At 44.3% G+C, this 20,425-nt stretch overlaps 1 protein-coding gene across 3 annotated transcripts; it reads left to right on the top strand.

Moving 5' to 3' along the window:
- The first annotated feature begins 9,606 nt into the window (after positions 1-9,606).
- LOC120023826 (protein transport protein Sec16A-like) lies at positions 9,607-14,913 on the top strand. Of its 3 annotated transcripts, XR_005472765.1 has the most exons (6): positions 9,607-10,146; positions 11,224-11,280; positions 11,381-11,480; positions 11,581-11,754; positions 14,258-14,395; positions 14,562-14,913. XR_005472765.1 is itself a non-coding variant. In XM_038967944.1 (5 exons), the coding sequence occupies exons 1-4, from the start codon at positions 10,932-10,934 to the stop codon at positions 11,751-11,753; spliced, it is 516 nt and encodes a 171-aa protein (XP_038823872.1). In that variant the 5' UTR covers positions 10,856-10,931; the 3' UTR covers position 11,754; positions 11,875-11,940. The 3 variants fall into 3 exon arrangements, 1 of the variants encoding a protein (XP_038823872.1); XR_005472764.1 differs by lacking the exons at positions 14,258-14,395; positions 14,562-14,913 and adding an exon at positions 11,875-11,940 and having other exon boundaries at positions 9,619-10,146; XM_038967944.1 differs by lacking the exons at positions 9,607-10,146; positions 14,258-14,395; positions 14,562-14,913 and adding exons at positions 10,856-11,117; positions 11,875-11,940.
- Positions 14,914-20,425: the final 5,512 nt, after the last annotated feature.

The raw sequence follows: 20,425 nt of genomic DNA, 5'->3' as shown, positions 1-20,425 counted from the left end.
GGGAAGCCTTATTTCATGTAGTTCTAATTAAATGGTAATGGTTGAACATCATTTGTTCTTAATGTAGGACATCAAATTATCAGATTTGTATGAGTTGGCTGCAATATGGCAGCAGTACTTCAGTCAATATCAGTAAAGGATATTGGTTATTAGTGAAGTGTCAGTAAAGTGTTTCTAAAAGAATGAAACCTTAAAAACACCAAAACCAACAATATGGAGTGTATAATTTAATATTAATGATCATTAAGTGAACAATAACAGCCAATATGGACTGTATAATGTAATGTTAATGACCAGCTCTGACACCAGATTGCATAGCGGAGAAGGTATGGTGGGATTCGAAATGGTCGGTAATCTGTTTGTTGACTTGGCTTTCAAAGACCTTAGAAAGGCAGGGTAGGATAGATATAGGTCTGTAGCAGTTTGGGTCAAGAGTGTGTCCCCCCCCCTTTGAAAAGGGGGATGACCGCAGCTGCTTTCCAATCTTTGGGAATCTCAGACAACACGAAAGAGAGGTTGAACAGGCTAGTAATAGGGGTGGCAACAATTTCAGCAGATCATTTTAGAAAGAAAGGGTCCAGATTATCTAGCCTGGCTGATTTGTAGGGGTCCAGATTTTGCAGCTCTTTCAGAACATCAGCTGGCTGGATTTGGGAGAAGGTGAAATATGGAAGGCTTGGGCGAGTAGCTGTGGGGGGTGCAGTGCTGTTGACCGGGGTAGGGGTAGCCAGGTGGAAAGCATGGCCAGCCGTAGAAAAATGCTTATTGAAATTCTCAATTATAGTGGATTTATCGGTGGTGACAGTGTTTCCTATCTTCAGTGCAGTGGGCAGCTGGGAGGAGGTGTTCTTATTCTCCATGGACTTTACAGTGTCCCAGAACTTTTTTGAGTTTGTGTTGCAGGAAGCAAATTTCTGCTTGAAAAAGCTAGCCTTGGCTTTTCTAACTGCCTGTGTATATTGGTTTCTTCCCTGAAAAGTTGCAAATCACGGGGGCTGTTCGATGCTAATGCAGAACGCCATAGGATGTTTTTCTGTTGGTTAAGGGCAGTCAGGTCTGGAGAGAACCAAGGGCTATATCTGTTCCTGGTTCTACATTTCTTGAATGGGGCATGCTTATTTAAGATGGTGAGGAAGGAATTTAAAAAAAAATAACCAGGCATCCTCTAATGACGGGATGAGATCAATATCCTTCCAGGATACCCCGGCCAGGTCGATTAGAAAGGCCTGCTCGCTGAAGTGTTTCAGGGAGCGTTTGACAGTGATGAGTGGAGGTCGTTTGACCGCTGACCCATTACAGATGCAGGCAATGAGGCAGTGATCGCTGAGATCTTGGTTGAAAACAGCAGAGGTGTATTTAGAGGGCAAGTTGGTTAGGATGATATCTATGAGGGTGCCCGTGTTTACGGCTTTGGGGTGGTACCTGGTAGGTTCATTGATAATTTGTGTGAGATTGAGGGCATCAAGCTTAGATTGTAGGATGGCCGGGGTGTTAAGCATGTTCCAGTTTAGGTCGCCTAGCAGCACGAGCTCTGAAGATAGATGGGGGGCAATCAGTTCACATATGGTGTCCAGAGCACAGCTGGGGGCAGAGGGTGGTCTATAGCAGGCGGCAACGGTGAGAGACTTGTTTTTAGAGAGGTGGATTTTTAAAAGTAGAAGTTCAAATTGTTTGGGTACAGACCTGGATAGTAGGACAGAACTCTGCAGGCTATCTATCTTGTCTGAAAATGTTGTAGTTAGGGATGAAAATGTCAGAATTTTTGGTGGTCTTCCTAAGCCAGGATTCAGACACGGCTAGAACATCCGGGTTGGCAGAGTGTGCTAAAGCAGTGAATATAACAAACTTAGGGAGGAGGCTTCTAATGTTAACATGCATGAAACCAAGGCTATTACGGTTACAGAAGTCATCAAAATAGAGCGCCTGGGGAATAGGAGTGGAGCTAGGCACTGCAGGGCCTGGATTCACCTCTACATCACCAGAGGAACAGAGGAGGAGTAGGATAAGGGTACGGCTAAAAGCTATGAGAATTGGTCGTCTAGAACGTCTGGAACAGAGTAAAAGGAGGTTTCTGGGGGCGATAAAATAGATTCAAGGTATAATGTAAAGACAAAGGTATGGTAGGATGTGAATACAGTGGAGGTAAACCTAGGTATTGAGTGATGATGAGAGAGATATTGTCTCTAGAAACATCATTGAAACCAGGTGATGTCATCGCATGTGTGGGTGGTGGAACTGAAAGGTTGGATAAGGTATAGGGAGCGGGGCTGGAGGCACTACAGTGAAATAAGCCAATAAACACTAACTAGAACAGCAATGGACAAGGCATATTGACATTAAGGAGAGGCATGCTTAGTCGAGTGATCATAAGGGTCCAGTGAGTAGAGGTTGGTTGGGGTCACGGCGATTCAGACAGCTAGCCGGGCCATCGGTAGCAAGCTAGCATAGGATGGAGGTCTGTTTTTAGCCACCTCGTGGCTAAACAGAGTTTGAGAATCAGTTATTCAGAGCCTTGCAGAACTGTACGGGAATAGCCAATTCCAGAACCTCCCCATATCATCCACAGGGGAATCCGGTGGAGAGATTTAACCGTACACTGTTGTCAATGTTGCGCACACTAGATGAAGAGGAAAAAGGCCAACTGGGGTGATTATCTGAACAAGGTCATTCATGCATATAATTGTACCACCAGTGATGCTACTGGGTTCTCACTGTATTTCCTGCTATTTGGAAGGGCTCCACTGCTACCTGTTGACCTTGTCTTTTGGTTACAGATAAAGGAACAGGAGAAATCATACCAGGATTATGCTAAGAAGTGGCAGCAACAGATGGCTGAAGCCTATGACATCGCCAGTAGAAACATGGAGAAATCAACAGCAAAGGGAAAAGCCTACTACGATCGGAAGAAAATGAGTTCGGTTCTGGTCTCAGGGGATCGTGAACTGGTGAGGAACATGTCAGAACGTGGGGGGCCGGGAAAGCTAAGATCACACTGGGAGGACCAAATACATGTGGTGGTAACCAGGAAAGGTGATGACAGCCCTGTCTATGAGGTCAAACCCGAGAGCGGTACAGGCAGGGTCCGGGTTCTGCACCGCAATATGCTCATGTCATGTAATTCCCTACCATTTGAGGAACCTATTGAAACTCCCAGTAGAGGTCTGTGGAGAAGGGATCCACCCCAGCAAAATCAGCAAAATGGGGAGAGCGCTGAGTCTGAGATCTCAGATGAGGATTCTTATCCAGTATTCATCAATAGGCCACGTAGGGATAAAGAGAGCAGACAGAGTAGCACACAACTAGTATCAGATAATAGTGAGGAACGGGGTCAGACTGATACAAACTTCACTGTGAAGGAGTGCCAGCCAGTCCTCAGAGAGAGCCCGGAAGGACAGGGGTAAATATGGAAACAGCTGAGGGCTCAGAGACTCAATCATCTCATGATGAAGTGGACACTGATTCATTGGGGTCACCCATGATCTTTCCCCGCCGTTCAGCCCGGCAGAGGAGGCCCAGAGACATTCGAACCTATAACACTTTAGGGCTGCCAAGCTCTTATCAGGATACCAACTAGAGATGTTCTGATGTGTATATATTTTCTTGTTTACCTTTACTAATCACAGTGTGATAATATTTAGTGGGGGTTGCGTCTGCCCATAAAGGCAGACTGGACATGTCTAGATAGTTATATGGCTGTTAGGCCAGTTTTTTCTGTTGTTCTCATGACCAGTACTTACATCTTCTGTTTGTTTTGAGGCTGGTGAAATGTTTGGGACAACATTTCGTTTTTGCAGGGGGGTGTTGTAAGGGGTCTTAGTACAGTTGTATTCCAGCCACTAGGGGGTACTCTGGTGAAGCCCATGGGAAATAAAGAAATATAGTTTAAGTGAATTGGGAAAAGTAAGAATGAAAAACTAAAGAAAGTCTGTAAACGGCTGTTACCTGTGCTGACATGATTAAAGGTGAATTAAACTGTACTTTTCGCATTGTAGTTTATATGATAAGCTCATTGGAAGGGTAACATAAACAGATACATGTGCTGCCTTTCCAACTGATGTGAAGTTGGAAATATTCATATTTCCAACAAATATTCATTTGAAAAAGCAATAGACTTTCACATTGTAGGCCTGTTGTATAAATAATGTAATCATAATATATGCCATTTAGCAGATGCTTTCATCCAAAGCGATTTACAGTCATTTGCACATACATTTTACGTATGGGTTGCCCCGGGAATCGAACCCACAACCCTGGTGGTGGGATCGGCATTCTCTACACAGGATCATCATTTATAATGTAATATGTGTTTATAACAGTGAATGACATTGATAATAAAAGTCTATAGCAGTGTAATAAGTGTTTATAACAATGTACAGCACATCTACCAACGCACCGATGCGTTTCAAGAGCCTAGACTATTTTGTTTCAGAATCCTCAGACCCCTGACAGGGAGTAGCATAGGGGATAGTGCCATCTAGTGGAATGGAAATTAAACTATTATTCCAGATATTATTTAATAAAGAATATTGAAAACCTAAATTACTTTTCAGAGATCAGAGAAACGAAACAGAACGCATCTTGAAACAGGGAAATATACTACAATTTGTGATGTGTTCAAGTAAACGATGGACTTATAATTTGAAGCTTTTTGCTCGATTTGGAATGTCGCTGATTTCATGTAGCTCTCCTGCGCATCATTTACTAAACAAAATCCCGCAAACGTAAAAGCGCCAGAATTAAACATCGCGAGATTGTAACTATGTGTGAGTCAGAGATTTGAAAGCTTTCATCCAAAACGCTTTCATCCAAAACGATTTACAGTAATGCGTACATACATTTTACGTATGGGCGGCCCAGGGAAATTAGACTTTTTCTAAAGTTTTTCGAAGCAATTTCTTTACCTCTTTCTTTGTAATACTGTATGTATTCAATCATTTCGAATTGATCTCTTCCCAATGGGCACATACATCAATTACATTTTTATTCCATGTTAGTTCAACGTAATTTCATCGAAATTACATGGAAAAAACATTGATGCAAAGTGGGTTTATTGTGTCACAGTGAATTTTATAATCTGCAATCAATTTCATTATGTTTTCATGTGCCATGATTCTGACATTTGACATATGATCCTCATAGGATTAGGCTAAATAGTTTCAGTGGTGCAGTAAATGTAATCTCAATTCAATACGATGTGCATATACTGTACATATAGCCAATATAGCTATTAAACCCATGTTCAGTGACTGTAATCTGTGACGCAAGTGGCCGAATATGTTTGTGACGTTCCATGGAAACCACGGTATTGTTTAAAACTCGATTCTGATTGGCTTGCAGGTCATTCTACAGCGTAAATTATAAATGAAAACGTGCTTTTATATCAGTGTGACAGATTCACAATACCGAGCGTGTCTCAAACCGTACCGCGCTTTTATCTGCCTAAAGGTATCTTCACCCACGACTGGATAGGCTTTTTAGATACGCTTGTCCCAGGTAAGGATATGAGTCAAACTATAGCCTACTTTTAATCTTTTAGTTCCGAACTCAAGTTACTCCAGTCAAGTGATTAATCGTAAAAGTTAGTTGTTTTGACTGAGCAGTCCAATGGCCAATGCTGTTTTTGGACTATGACACCCTCTGCTATATACTATGATGAGCCAATAACATGCATAGATTATACATTAGGCATTGCACAAATCAGGTCAGAATATAAAGTTGCTATTTCCGTCAACTCAAGTTACTCAAGTCAAGTTACTCAAGTCAAGTGATTAATCTTAAGAGTTAGTTGTTTTGACTGTCAAAACAAATAACTGATGGATTATTCCAAATTAAATTGGCAATTATGCATCACAAATTCACAATATTACTTGTATTTCAATTATTCATCCAGGCCCAAGACATAAAGTCGCCTGAAAGCTGTGTAGCAATAATTCCAGCTCCTGATCCATAGGATGGTAATCACATACATGATTGGCTTAATCAAGAATCATGGATACCTTTCATGTGAGTACTCACACGCCACATTTTTTTACATACCTCAGAAGGAAGATACCTCAATATCTGGAAGCACTGTCTCATGTACAATTGTTAATGCTATCTCTGAAATGTCTAACAAAATGTTGACTTGATCGTTTCATCAAGACCTTCTCATCACAAGTTGGAACTAGTTGTCAACATTGGGACAGTGCTGCCCAAAATAACAGGGGCCAATATTTTCATGGAGGTAAGCACTACATTTCTGATGGGTTTAAAGACTGTATTACATTATCTAAATTTGAGAAAGTAAACCCCAGCTGTTGTTATTCTTTTCACAGTGCCATGAATGTTCTTTTCACAGTGCTCATTATGCCATGAATGTTTCATTGCTGAACAACCATAGATATTTTTCCTCTAATTTGGCTCCCGTTCCTCCAACAGTGAGCAAGACCTGCCAGCAGAGCTCACTGGAGCAGGGAGACAACCCGTCATCCTTTTGGCGCCTGACAAAGTACACTTTTTTTCTTCTAAATAACACTATAGTAATATCATATGCACAAAGTTACATTCCTAATAAGATTGGTGTTAAGTGAGAAAGAATCCTAAAGATGGTCCAATGGGCATGGTCTGAAGCCTCATTATCTCAGTATGTTGAACCACCTGATTTCTTGCAGGCTTGAGATTCAGATCCTGCTGAACGATGTTAAGCAGTCGATTAACCACATGCAGGGGACGCTGAACACCATGCAGGGGCAGTGTATTGAGTTGCAGACTGCCATATCTAAGGTAGTGTCAGATGAGTCTCAGATACAGAAGAATAGGTCTATGGTGGTATGGTGATATGGATTGAGATGGTGATTATAATAATGATGACTAGCGGTACCCCACCCTACTGGCGGTAAATCATTGGATCTGATTAATTCAATTCAATGCAATTCAATCTTTGAGGACTGCAACCATAGAAATACAATTTCTTTACACTAATAATAAGCTATTGTCAACTTCCCGTCTATGGTTATCTTGCTCATTGCTCACTGTTACCCTATGTGTGCAACTATTATTGATTTATCACAGAAAAATAATTTGGTTGCAAATGTACCTGGTACCATGTAAATAATTGTTAGGCTACTCATTTTGAATCCACCGGTGGCAACTTGTGTGACCATAAAAGTCTGTGTGCGACTGGGCACAGTTAAATAATTTGGTTACTGACCTGCCCTACATCATAGAAGGCCCTTCAAGTCGGAACTAGGAAATTCGGACATTTCTGACTCGCTAACTCGTTATGGAATGATGATTTCAAGTTTCCCACTTGTGAAGTATCAGAATCAACCAGTAGGAAGATCTACGCTAATAACTTACATTCATTTAACTCTGAGGTTCCAAGTTTCCGATGGCATGTGAATGCGTCAATAATTGCCATGGTAATTTTGAATGTTCAGTCAGTGAGCATTATGGGTAATTGTCCTACATACTCACATCAAATGCTGTAGTAACAGTGTCATTCCAAACACAATAAATGTGAAAATTAACAAAGATACAAAATATTGCTAAAGTGAAGAAAATCAACTCAAAATTGTAGGAGGAAATGCCCCTGCAGCAGGGAGGCTTACGGTATTATAATATATTGTAGATAACATTAATATAATTTGTGTATTTACAGTATCAGCACACATACAAATGAAAGTATATGCTATGGATTGATCTACACTGAGTGAACAAAACATTAAGAACACCTTCCTATTGAGTTGCCCCCCTTGGTGGTGGACCATTCTTGATACTCAGGGAAAACTGTTGATCGTGAAAAACACAACAGCATTGCAGTTCTTGACACAAACCGGTGCACCGGGCACCTACTACCATACTCTGTTAAAAGGGACTTAAATCTTTTGTCTTGCTTATTCACCCTCTGAATGACACTCATACACAATTCATGTCTCAATTGTCTAAAAATCATTCTTTAACCTGTCTCCTCCCATTCATCTACACTGAGAAGAAGATTTAACAATTGATATCAATAAGGGATTATAGCTTTTACCTGATTACTCTGTCACAGAAAGAGAAGGTGTTCTTAATGTTTAACACACTCAGTGTATGTGTAATTTTTTTTACCTTTATTTACTTAGGCAAGTCAGTAAAGAACAAATATTTTTTTTCAATGAAGGTCTAGGAACTGCCTTGTTAAGGGGCAGAACGAAAGATTTGTATCTTGTCAGCTCAGGGATTTGATTTTGCAACCTTTCGGTTATTAGTCCAACGCTCTAACCACTAGGCTACGCTGCCGACCCAATGACGTTATAGATTCCAAGTGGTTGATTTTTTAGGGAATGACTATATGCTCTATATTATACCTGCAGATCATCATAGCAGCCGAAGTTGCTGTGCAGAGGGAGGAGATCGTCCGAGCATCAGGCCTCATCCCGTCACATAGTGAGGGTATCCTTCAAACAGCCAGTGTCCCTGCACAGAGGGAGGGGATTCTCTCATTAGCTAGCATCAATGCACAGAGGGAGGAGATCCTCATTTCGTCAGGCCTCATCACTGCACAGAGGGAGGGGATCCTCCAAACAGCCAGTGTCCCTGCACAGAGGGAGGGGATCCTCCAAACAGCCACTGTCCCTGCACATAGTGAGGGGATCCTCCAAACAGCCAGTGTCCCTGCACATAGTGAGGGGATCCTCCAAACAGCCAGTGTCCCTGCACAGAGTGAGGAGATCCTCCAAACAGCCAGTGTCCCTGCACAGAGTGAGGGGATCCTCCAAACAGCCAGTGTCCCTGCACAGAGTGAGGGGAACCTCCAAACAGCCAGTGTCCCTGCACAGAGGGAGGGGATTCTCTCAGCAGCCAGCTTCAATGCACAGAGGGAGGAGATCCTGATTTCGTCAGGCCTCATCACTGCACAGAGGGATTGGATCCTCCAAACAGCCAGTGTCCCTGCACAGAGGGAGGGGATCCTCCAAACAGCCACTGTCCCTGCACATAGTGAGGGGATCCTCCAAACAGCCAGTGTCCCTGCACATAGTGAGGGGATCCTCCAAACAGCCAGTGTCCCTGCACAGAGTGAGGAGATCCTCCAAACAGCCAGTGTCCCTGCACAGAGTGAGGGGATCCTCCAAACAGCCAGTGTCCCTGCACAGAGTGAGGGGAACCTCCAAACAGCCAGTGTCCCTGCACAGAGGGAGGGGAACCTCCAAACAGCCAGTGTCCCTGCACAGAGGGAGGGGATTCTCTCAGCAGCCAGCTTCAATGCACAGAGGGAGGAGATCCTCATTTCGTCAGGCCTCATCACTGCACAGAGGGATTGGATCCTCCAAACAGCCAGTGTCCCTGCACAGAGGGAGGGGATTCTCTCAGCAGCTAGCATCACTGCACAGAGGGAGGAGATACTCCGATCATCAGGCCTCATCCCTGCACGGAGGGAGGGGATCCTCCAAACAGCCAGTGTCACTGCGCAGAGGGAGGGAATCGTCCCAATGGCCAGCGTCCCTGCGCACAGGGAGGGGATTGTCCCAAAGGCTAGTGTTCCTGCTGAGAGGGAGGAGATCCTCCGATCATCAGGCCTCATCCCTGCACAGAGGAAGGGGATCCTCCAAACAGCCAGTGTCCCTGCACAGAGGGAGGGGATTCTCCAAACATCAAGTGTCCCTGCACCGAGGGAGGAGATTCACCAGTCAGCCATTGTCCCTGCACAGAGGGAGGGGGTTCTCCGAGCAGCTAGCATCACTGCGCAGAGGGAGGAGATCCTCAGAGCATCAGGCCTTATCCCTGCACATAGGAAGGGGCTCCTCCGAGCATCAGGCCTCATCCCTGCACAGAGGGAGGGGATTCTTCCAGCAGCTTCTTCCATCAGCTACTATCAGAATAATAAGCTCCTCAGAGCATCACAACTCACCCCTGCACAAAGGAAGTTGAGATTCCTGATAGCCAGTGTCACTGCGCAGAGGAAGGGAATCTTCCCAAAGGCCAGCGTCCCTGCGCACAGGGAGTGGATCGTCCCAAAGGCTAGTGTCCCTGCAGAGAGGGAGGAGATCCTCCTCACAGCCAGTGTCCCTGTGAAGAATGAAAACAATCATCCACAACCACCTCCCATCATCCCCATGGTGGCACCACTGTGGAAATGGGATGGTGGAGCGTGTCCTCCACCTGTGGATTTCTATTCCAAGAGAAGAGGTCACTTAACCTTACCTAATTAGTAAAGAAATTACCATTGTGATAGCTTGATAATAAGTTGTGATAGGTTAAATGTATGGCTCATGTGAGTGTATATCTGTAATACTTTCATGCATTTTCTACATAACACAGGTTTAGCTACATTTTACTTTTACATTTTAGTCATTTAGCAGACGCTCTTATCCAGAGCTACTTACAGTAGTGAGTGTATACATTTTCATACTTCCTTGAATCTCTCCAGGATTTCGCATGGATTTTTAAAATATTAAATATGCTAGATTTTGCAGCGACAATTACGACATTTTGCATAGTAATATGCAATTGTTTTGTCCAATTTGTTGCAAAAATGCGCTGACAAGGGAAAAAACTGTGTTGACATGTGGCTTGATTGAACCATATTATGCAGTAAATGTGCGGTGATTGGTTGAAATTGCGAGCCCTCTTTTTGTACTGTGGTAATGGGTCAGTTCTATGCGATAATATTGTGATGATGTGACTATTTTATGCAGAAATAGTTTGGTGATTGGTCAAATTTGTAAGCCCTCACATAATATGCAGGGAATTGTTGATTTTGCAACCAAAACAATGCGATTGCAGAGTCCTGGAGTAACCTCCCAGTAATCCCTGTGACTGCGTGTAGGTTAAGATTGGGTTGTAACAGAGTATCAGAGCCAGACGTTCCTACCTGTCAGCCAGTAATTGTTCTGTATGGTGACATGAGCAGAGTGGCCTGACTTCTCCCACTTATTACAGATGTCCGACTTAGATATGTTGAGCATCCTGCTATGATGTCCATCACCAAGCCGGAACACTCCGATGCCAACCCTCAGTTCCAGACTGGCAGCCGGCCGGTGGCTGAGCCCGAGACCCCTGCTGTTCACAATAACAGTGGAGGCTGGCTCAGCTGGGTCTTTGGGAGTGGAAGAGCTAATAAGAAGGAGGTTCATCTACCTGAGGACAAAGACAGATCTGTAAGGAACTGGTTCTTAACACTATATTCTATATAGAGACAATTGAGTGGATTTTGTTTTATTTTTTTTGTGGCTTGCTTCACATTGCTAATATCTTCTTCCTCAGATTGTCTGGGATCCAACTCTGCACAGATGGGTTAACAAAACTGAGCCCAAGGCTGAGGTACTTAAATTCAATTCAATTAAAAACAGTGAACAACCATTGTATTTCAACTGTGATAATATTACTAACAATTTGGAAAATGTGTTGATGTGTTTTACAGAACAAGTGTGTACCACCACCTCCACCGATGGGGACATATGGATATCAGGGGAACACTGGCAGTGTCCCCAAAGGAGTGAATCCTTACTCTATGAAAGCAGGTGAATATTGCTTTAGAATACATGTGGTTTAACCAAGACTGTGTCAGCCAATCATAGATGTCCCTGGTGATCTCCTGCTAACACCTTCCAAAACTACCAGCAGGTCTATGGGGCAGCAGATACCCTACAATGAATTACAATGATAGGACCAACTCAAAGCCTCCAAGCCATGGGCCTGGACTGCTTCCTAGACAGCTCTCTGGCTTGCTCCCTCCTTCACACTTTGACCTCATGGCACCAATGGTTGTGCCACCTGACACTCTACCCTACTGAGGTATGACTCTGAAAAATCCTTCCAAATTTTATTCATTCATCATTAACTGAGATTTTACTTTAACATAGCAAATGGCTGAAGTAGCAAGAATGTTAACTATTTTTTATTTTTGACCAACAGGCCATTTGCCCAGAGTGGATTTGCCATACATAGATTTTTTCAGCATTAAAAAACTTCAGCATTAAAAATCTATTAAAAGATGATCTTTTAATTAAATCTCTCCTTTGTGTCCTCATGTTCACATTAATTTGATGTGTTCTATCATCGTTTACAATGCTTATTGCTTCTGCTTTGTTTTACTTACTGATAAGTATATATTATACACATATATTTTATTTTAGACATTACAAAAACATATTTTTGTGCATTTTGGATTTCCTGCATTTACTTACTGTACAGACAAGTATATTTTATACACATATAAAAAAAATGTACATGTTTTTTTAATGTATTCCATAGACAGAACAAAATATATTTAGATGCATTTTGAATTCCTAAATGTCAATATTTTTATTTTCTATGTCATGTGTTTATTCCCATTTATGTACATCCTGTTTACACCTCACACACATGGTCAGTGGCTTAAATAAGAAGACAACAGTAACATGTCAGATATAGTTTAAATGTATTCATTGTTGAGTTTGCACCCCAATATGACACTTTAAATATTTCACAGAAGACTGAAATGTAACAAAACACCTATTGTGTTTATTGAGATGTACACTGAGATGCTCAGTTGGTCAATATTCCCCTCCAGTGATTCCCCAACATCTTGTCAACATGGGCCTCAATGATCTCAAATATATTGTCCATGTAAAAAACATGTCTGATTATAATTAATAATGTCCGACAATACCTTTTAATTCTATGCGCTATACATTTTGCTAGCATTTTTGCATCACAACACTGAAGTGTAAGGTGCCTCCAATTTTTTTATGGACTGGATCTTTATATTTACCACTTTGAATCCTGTTTCAGTAATAATGAAGGAGTGGTTAAAACATGCTAATAACGGTCCTCTGAGTATATCAAAAAAGGTTTATCAGAGTTATTGACCTCACAAGAAGTCAGATTCGAGTAACTTACATTGTGGTGCTGAAACTTGAAGCAGCAGCCACGGCACAATCAATCGGAAATGGACAGCTCATGGTGCTGAAAGTAAGCAAATTTGAGTAAACATTATTCATTTTAAACGTCTTCATTTTAATTAGGGATATGTGTTGCAGCCTATTTCTTCCTATTTAAGAAATAAGAGGTAGGTCTACCTGTTTGACAGATGAAAAGAGGCTATAGGCTGCTATATCCATAGATATGTTAGTCAATTCCTCCACCCGCCATGCACTCTTTAAATAGCCCACCTCTTTATCTGTTAAGACTTACAGCTATTATTGTCACGTTCCTGACCTTATTTCCCTTGTTTTGTCTTTATTTAGTATGGTCAGGGCGTGAGTTGGGGTGGGCTGTCTATGTGTGTTTTTCTATGTTGGGGTTTTGTGTTCGGCCTGGTATGATTCTCAATCAGAGGCAGCTGTCAATCGTTGTCCCTGATTGAGAATCATACTTAGGCAGCCTGGGTTTCACTTTTGGTTTGTGGGTGATTGTTGCCGTGTCTGTGTTTGTTTCGCCACACGGTACTGTTTTCGTTCGTTTGTTCACGTCGTTTATTTGTTTTGTATTTTGTCCCGTGTTTTTCGTCTTCGTTTAAATTTATTAAAAGCATGTATTCAAACCACGCTGCGCTTTGGTCCGATGCTTGCTCCTCTTCAGACGAGGAGGAAGACGAGCGTTACAATTATGTATGAGAGGGTATGCCATAGGCCTACCTTTTCTTAAAGAAAAGGGCAAAAAGTACACTGTTTAAGATTTTGAAGAAAATTAAACGGATGTGATTATATACAGTTATCTATAACAGCGCTTTGGTCCGCGATACTTAATGCTAGAAACAAGCTGTAAAATAGGAATACCCGGTAAAGACGTGACTGCATATTGGGATTGTTGTTTAATTTGGAAATAATCTAATTCTGTCACTATCAATTGATTAAGCTATTCACGTTCTGAACAATAAAATCAATTTAAACAAAGACAGCTTTTTGGAAAACACTTTTGACCTCTCGTTGGGTTAAGCCAAGGAAGAAGATTAGCCAGCAGTTAAAGCTTACATTTTTCTGCGTCAGTAGGCCTACTCGGTCTGGGGTGGAAAGGTAGGCCTAACTTGAAAGTACCATGCTCAGATCCCTATTGACGTCTCAGAGTTAATTATTTGCAAACGGGTTCAGTTTCGTTGCAAATAATACACACTTTTGACATTGTAGAAATATAATAATATGAGGACTATCTGTCTATACTGTAATTTCAGTCATTTGTGATTTATTAAAAAAGTTTCTACTAATACTGTATGGTAACTCTATTGAAGTCCACTCTTGTACAGCACACTAAAGGTGAATCTCTTTCTCTACAATTTAGGAGATTTTAAGATATTTTGTTGTTTGTGATGGTACTCTAGGTGCGAGGGCCATCCTGTGCCACCAGTCAATTGATGGTGGATGACCTTCTGACCCCGTGCTCGCCAGGTGACCCGGCTGCCATAGAATTGACCTGGATGGATGTGCCTAGCGACAAGCTGCTGTAGCCCATCTGCATGGTGAGAAACGCACAGACATACTCACATTCACTGTTCACAAACATACTGGAACATGCTGTTTCAACATACACATCCAGGCATTGCAAACTGACTCTCACATTTGTGTAATTGCTGAACCATGCTCATGATTTTGTTTCTCTTCTGTGTGTGTCCCTCTGCCCTCCAGTCCGACATGCTGCCCTCACTATATACCACGCAACCCACAGTCAACATGGAGGTCTTGTTCAAGGTCAGGAAGTTCACAGAGGACTTAGAACAGGAGGGTTGAGAGCTCCTGGTTGGCAGCCTTTCGGTAACTGGCCCAATGATCTAACCTTGAGGCTACGTGCCGCCCCTTAGAATGTAGGGTGACTCCCCTAGTGGGTCCTGAACCCAGGTCAGCAGCACTACATTGCTGTGTGTCTGTATTGTTGAGGGTATATTGGTTTAGTAATACTCATTCCAGTTCTGGTCCCAGAGGGGATCTCAATACTGTTACACGTAGCCATGATCACCAAGCTACCCTTACTTAATTAAACCTGAATTCAAAAAGAACAAGATTTGCTTGTCATTATTTTATTTTAACTTGTATTATAGTATACCCACATTTCTGTCCACAACTTTTGAATCAGGTACCATTTAAATGTAAGGTGCTTAATACAGTTCCAGCCACTAGGGGGTACTCTGGTGAAGCCCATGGGAAATAAAATAAATATAGTTTAAGTGAATTGGGAAGAGTAAGAATGAAAACTAAAGAAAGACTGTAAACGGTTGTTACCTGTGCTGACATGATAAAAAGTGGAGTACACAGTACTTTTCGCGTTGTAGTTTATATGATAAGCTCATTGGAAGGGTAACAAATTTGGAGGCACCGCTGAGATGTATTTTCATGTGAGCACCGGCCCATATTCCTGGAACGGACAACGAGTGAGAGACATTGGGAGAGTAGCTAGCTAACGTTAGCAGGCTAACCACCTAACGGAGTGTAGCTATCTTGCCATTGGCTGCATTGTCGTTGTTGCCACGTGAGTAGGACAATATGAGTCGAGAGAGGGAAATGTTGTTGGATGAAATCGAACAGAGTTTATGGACTTTAACTGAGGACAATTTACGGCACCTGTGTGTAGTTGTGGAATAGGAGGTGTAGATGACTGAAGTAAAAGGAAAGAGCCATCGCGCTTTGCGGCGCAAATTGATGGAAGATTACTGTGAGAAGGAAGATTTAATGGAATCAGAGGATGAGGGAATGTCTTGTCTGCTTCAACTGAAAGACGAAATCAAAGGAATATCGGACTCTGAGGATACTGTGAAAGTCTGCCTTACAAATCCCAGCCAGACGGCGCCAACGAGGCAAGTGGACAGCAATATGGAACGCCGTTTGGGTCTTTGCGTGTCAAAAAGATGCACGTCAAATAACACTATTTGACACGTCAAAATAAGCTTCTTTAGCAATCAGGACCTGAATATGACTCCAGGTCACACAATAATTTAACACGTTCATTAATTTTGTACGTAGTTATTGCACATTGATTACACTCTCACTCGTATTTCATATGCCACAAAGATACGTTAAATCTGCCTGCCATTGATATTTAACTGTACTCAAGATAGCTAGCTAAAGTTAATTGTTCATAATCTAACGTTAATTATGGAATCTATAAAACGTTAATTAGTTACTGCTGTATAGTAACGTTAGCTAGCTAGCGATGTTGAATCTAGATACTTTTTTTGAGCTAGTTTGTAACTAAAGTACGTTAGTTAAAACTGCATCGCCTGTCAATGCACGGTTGTCTTCATAGGTCGGAGGCTCAGAGTTGGCACAGTTTAGACAAGAAAACACTTTAGGGGAACTACATACAGATAAAATGTCACTGGACCCGTCGGGTCTGCGGTCTATTTTTCAGGCTAGAGACCATGTTGCGGAGCCTTCGGTGGGCAAGTGGTCATTTGATTGATGAAGAGATGGCCAGCAATCTAATTGCTGTTGTCGAGGAGTTCCTACAAGAGGCAAATGACACCCAACAACGGGAACCTTACGAAAATGCCAAGTTGTTATATTTATATCATTTTTTTTGTACGGCATGTGTGGCAAAGGCTGAGATTGTATCATTTTACTTGTCCTGTGTTAAGTCTCCTGTGTCAAGTCAATCAATGAAAAAACATTTGGTTGGCCTATAATGTTGTTCCTATATTCTATATGGTGATCTTATAGTCTTTTAACCTAAAGTTTTTAGGAGTGTATTTTGTAATTATTGTATTTTTTTATTTCAGTGTCCTGTCAAGCGCCTTTGGAGGGGAGGCGGTATCACATCACCAAGGAGCAGCTTGAGTTCCTCATAGATTGTCATATGACCATCAGACAAATGGCAGATGTTCTCAATGTGTCGCACTCTGTGGTCAAGTTGCGCATGAGGTAAGTTACTGTAATCTAATAAAGCAATTGTAACACAAGAGGGAGATCTCTACATCCCCTCTAGATTTGATCACATTCCTGATTGATGTATCTTTTTGTGTTATTTTTGTATTTAGTCATTTTCAGCGTTTCAGGTCCTACTCACTGTTGTCAGATGCTCAGCTAGATGAGAGGATCAAAGAGCTGATATCAATAAAAACAGAATGGCGTCACTATAAGAGAAAAAAATGGTTTTGTAAAACAAATGCATCTTGTTTTTTAGGTTTAGGATTGTTATCCATGGTGCTGTGGATGGTTACAGCAGACTTGTTGTGTTTCTGAAGGCCTCTGACAACAACAGGACCGCCACAGTCATGGAGTCATTCGAAGCAGCCATCACCAGCTACGGAACACCATCCCAGGTGAGATGTGACCGGGTGGTGAAAACAACCGCATCTGTGCCTTCATGGAGCAGTTCAGGGGTGGTGAGAGGGGAAGTGCCCTCAGAGGAAGGAGCACTCACAACCAGAGGATAGAGCGGCTGTGGGGGGACGTCTGGCATGGAGTCTCCAACGTTTACCATGACCTGTTACCATGACCTGGTAGTTGTTCGTCTCGGGTTCCCTGGCACTGCAGAGGGCCAATCTGACAGCAGTAAGGGATTTGTTTGCCCCAAATTCAGCCACCATCAGCTCCTCCAACCACCACCTCAGCTCCTCCAACCACCACCTCAGCTCCTCCAACCACCACCTCAGCTCCTCCAACCACCACCTCAGCTCCTCCAACCACCACCTCAGCTCCTCCAACCACCACCTCAGCTCCTCCAACCACCACCTCAGCTCCTCCAACCACCACCTCAGCTCCTCCAACCACTGGCGCCGCAGCTCTTTATTGGTCGTAATGGGTGATTGTGCCACAAATCCAGTTCACCATCATCACACACAGATGGAACTGTTGCGGACAATAATTCCATTGGAAGGCCCCAGAGGCAGCCTGGGAGTGTCACAATTCCAATGGTGAAATGAAGGAGTCAGGTGCAGAGAGCAGGGTAGTTCCGAGCAAGTGGAATTTATTATTTCAACCAGAAATAATCTCTGAGGCGGCTACGCCACACAACAAAGGGCGCGTCAAAAAATACAGTCCAACATAAATTAGGACAGAATCCACTATATAAATCACCACCACAAAAACCAGAATAACAAGCCCGCACAAAAGTCGGCGGGCCAACTGGGTTTAAATAACACCCTAACCCTAAACACAAAACAGGTGTAACCAATTAGACAAACCTAAATGAAAACAGAAAAGGGGATCGGTGGCAGCTAGTAGGCCGGAGACGACGACCGCCGAGCGCCGCCCGAACGGGAAGAGGCACCATCCTCGGCGGTGAAAGTCCCTCAAGAGGGAAGGATCCAAAATGTCCCCCACCGGTACCCAGCATCTCTCCTCCGGACTGTACCCCTCCCAGTCCACGAGGTACTGCAGGACCCTCACCCGGCGTCTCGAGTCCAGAATAGTTCGTACCATGTACGCCGGGGACCTCTCGATGTCAAGAGGGGGCGGAGGGACCTCTGGCACCTCATTTTCCTGAAGGGGACCAGCTACCACCGGCCTGAGGAGAGACACATGAAACGAGGGGTTAATACGATAGTAAGAGGGAAGTTGTAACCTATAACACACCTCGTTTATCCTCCTCAGGACTTTAAATGGCCCCACACACTGCGGCCCCAGCTTCCGGCAGGGCAGGCGGAGGGGCAGGTTTCGGGCCGAGAGCCAGACCCTGTCCCCTGGTGCGAACACAGGGGCCTCACTGCGGTGGCGGTCAGCGCTCCTCTTCTGCCGTTCACTGGCCTGCCTGAGAGAGTCCTGGACTGCCCGCCAGGTCTCTCTAGAGCGCTGTACCCACTCCTCCACCGCAGGAGCGTCGGTCTGGCTCTGATGCCACGGAGCCAGGACCGGCTGGTACCCCAGTACGCATTCGAAGGGCGACATGTTCGTTGATGAGTGGCGGAGTGAGTTCTGGGCAAACTCTGCCCACGGGACGTACCTTCCCCACTCTCCTGGCCGGTCCTGGCAATACGACCTCAGAAACCTACCCACTTCCTGGTTCACTCTTTCCACCTGCCCATTACTTTCGGGGTGATACCCAGAGGTAAGGCTGACCGAGACCCCCAGACGCTCCATAAACGCCCTCCACACCCGGGACGTGAACTGGGGACCTCGATCAGATACGATGTCCTCCGGCACCCCGTAATGCCGGAAGACGTGGGTAAATAGAGCCTCCGCAGTCTGTAGGGCCGTAGGGAGACCAGGCAATGGGAGGAGACGACAGGACTTAGAGAACCGATCCACAACGACCAGAACGGTAGTGATCTCCTGAGATGGAGGAAGATCAGTCAGAAAATCTACCGATAGATGAGACCATGGCCGTTGTGGAACCGGGAGGGGTTGTAACTTCCCTCTCGATAGGTGCCTAGGAGCCTTACTCTGTGCGCATACCGAACAGGAGGAGACATAGAGTCTCACGTCCTTAGCCAAGGTGGGCCACCAGTATTTCCCCCGAAGACCCCGCACTGTCCTCTCAATCCCCGGATGACCCGAAGAAGGTAGTGTGTGAGCCCACCGAATCAATCGATCACGGACACCAAGCGGTACGTACGTAAGGCCAGTCGGACACTGAGAAGGCGCAGGTTCTACCCTCAACGTCCGCTCGATGTCCGCGTCCACCTCCCATACCACCGGGGCCACCAGCCAAGAGGCTGGAAGGATGGGAGTCGGATCGATGGGCCGGTCCTCGGTGTCATAGAGACGGGACAGCGCGTCGGCCCTAGTGTTGAGGGAACCTGGTCTATAAGAGATCGTAAATCTAAAGCGTGTAAAGAACATGGCCCACCTAGCCTGACGCAGATTCAGTCTCTTCGCCGCTCGGATATACTCCAGATTGCGGTGGTCAGTCCAGATGAGGAAAGGGTATTTAGCCCCCTCAAGCCAGTGTCTCCACACCTTCAGGGCTTTTACCATAGCTAGTAACTCCCGGTCCCCCACATCATAGTTCCGCTCCGCCGGACCCAGCTTCTTAGAAAAGAAAGCACAGGCACGGAGCTTCGGTGGCGTGCCCGAGCGCTGTGATAGCACGGCTCCAACACCAGCCTCGGACGCATCCACCTCCACTATGAACGCTAATGAAGGGTCCGGATGCGCCAACACGGGAGCCTCAGTAAACCGTGCCTTCAACTGGTTGAAGGCTCCCTCTGCCTCGGCCGACCACCGTTAGACGCACCGGCCCCCCCTACAGCAGTGAGGTAATGGGCGCCGCCACTTGGCCAAAACCCCGGATAAACCTCCGGTAGTAATTGGCAAACCCTAAAAACCGCTGCACCTCCTTTACCGTGGTCGGAGTCGGCCAATTACGCACGGCGTTAATGCGGTCACACTCCATCACCACCCTGAGGTGGAAATGCGATAACTCAGGAAGGAAACGGCTTGTTTGGAAACACACATTTCTCAGCCTTGACGTATAGGGTCATGCTCCAGCGCCGCCCAAGGACCCTGCGCACCAGGGAGACATGCGCGGCGCGTGTGGCAGAATAGATCAAGATGTCATCAAATATATACTACCACACCCTGACCGTGCAAGTCCCTGAGAATCTCATCTACAAAGG

Source organism: Salvelinus namaycush, chromosome 28 (assembly GCF_016432855.1).
Source record: "Salvelinus namaycush isolate Seneca chromosome 28, SaNama_1.0, whole genome shotgun sequence".
In the NCBI taxonomy this organism is placed as follows: Eukaryota; Metazoa; Chordata; class Actinopteri; order Salmoniformes; family Salmonidae; genus Salvelinus; species Salvelinus namaycush.
The sequence above is the reverse complement of the archived record's forward strand: the minus strand, read 5'-3'. Positions and strand labels throughout refer to the sequence as shown.

What these genes read in the sequence shown, in the direction of transcription:
- LOC120023826 (XM_038967944.1), top strand. Translation starts at nt 10,932, where the DNA reads ATGATGTCCATCACCAAGCCGGAACACTCCGATGCCAACCCTCAGTTC. An exon ending in AAACTGAGCCCAAGGCTGAG is followed by an intron (nt 11,281 to 11,380) that starts GTACTTAAATTC and finishes TGTGTTTTACAG; the next exon opens with AACAAGTGTGTACCACCACC. An exon ending in TCCTTACTCTATGAAAGCAG is followed by an intron (nt 11,481 to 11,580) that starts GTGAATATTGCT and finishes CAAAACTACCAG; the next exon opens with CAGGTCTATGGGGCAGCAGA.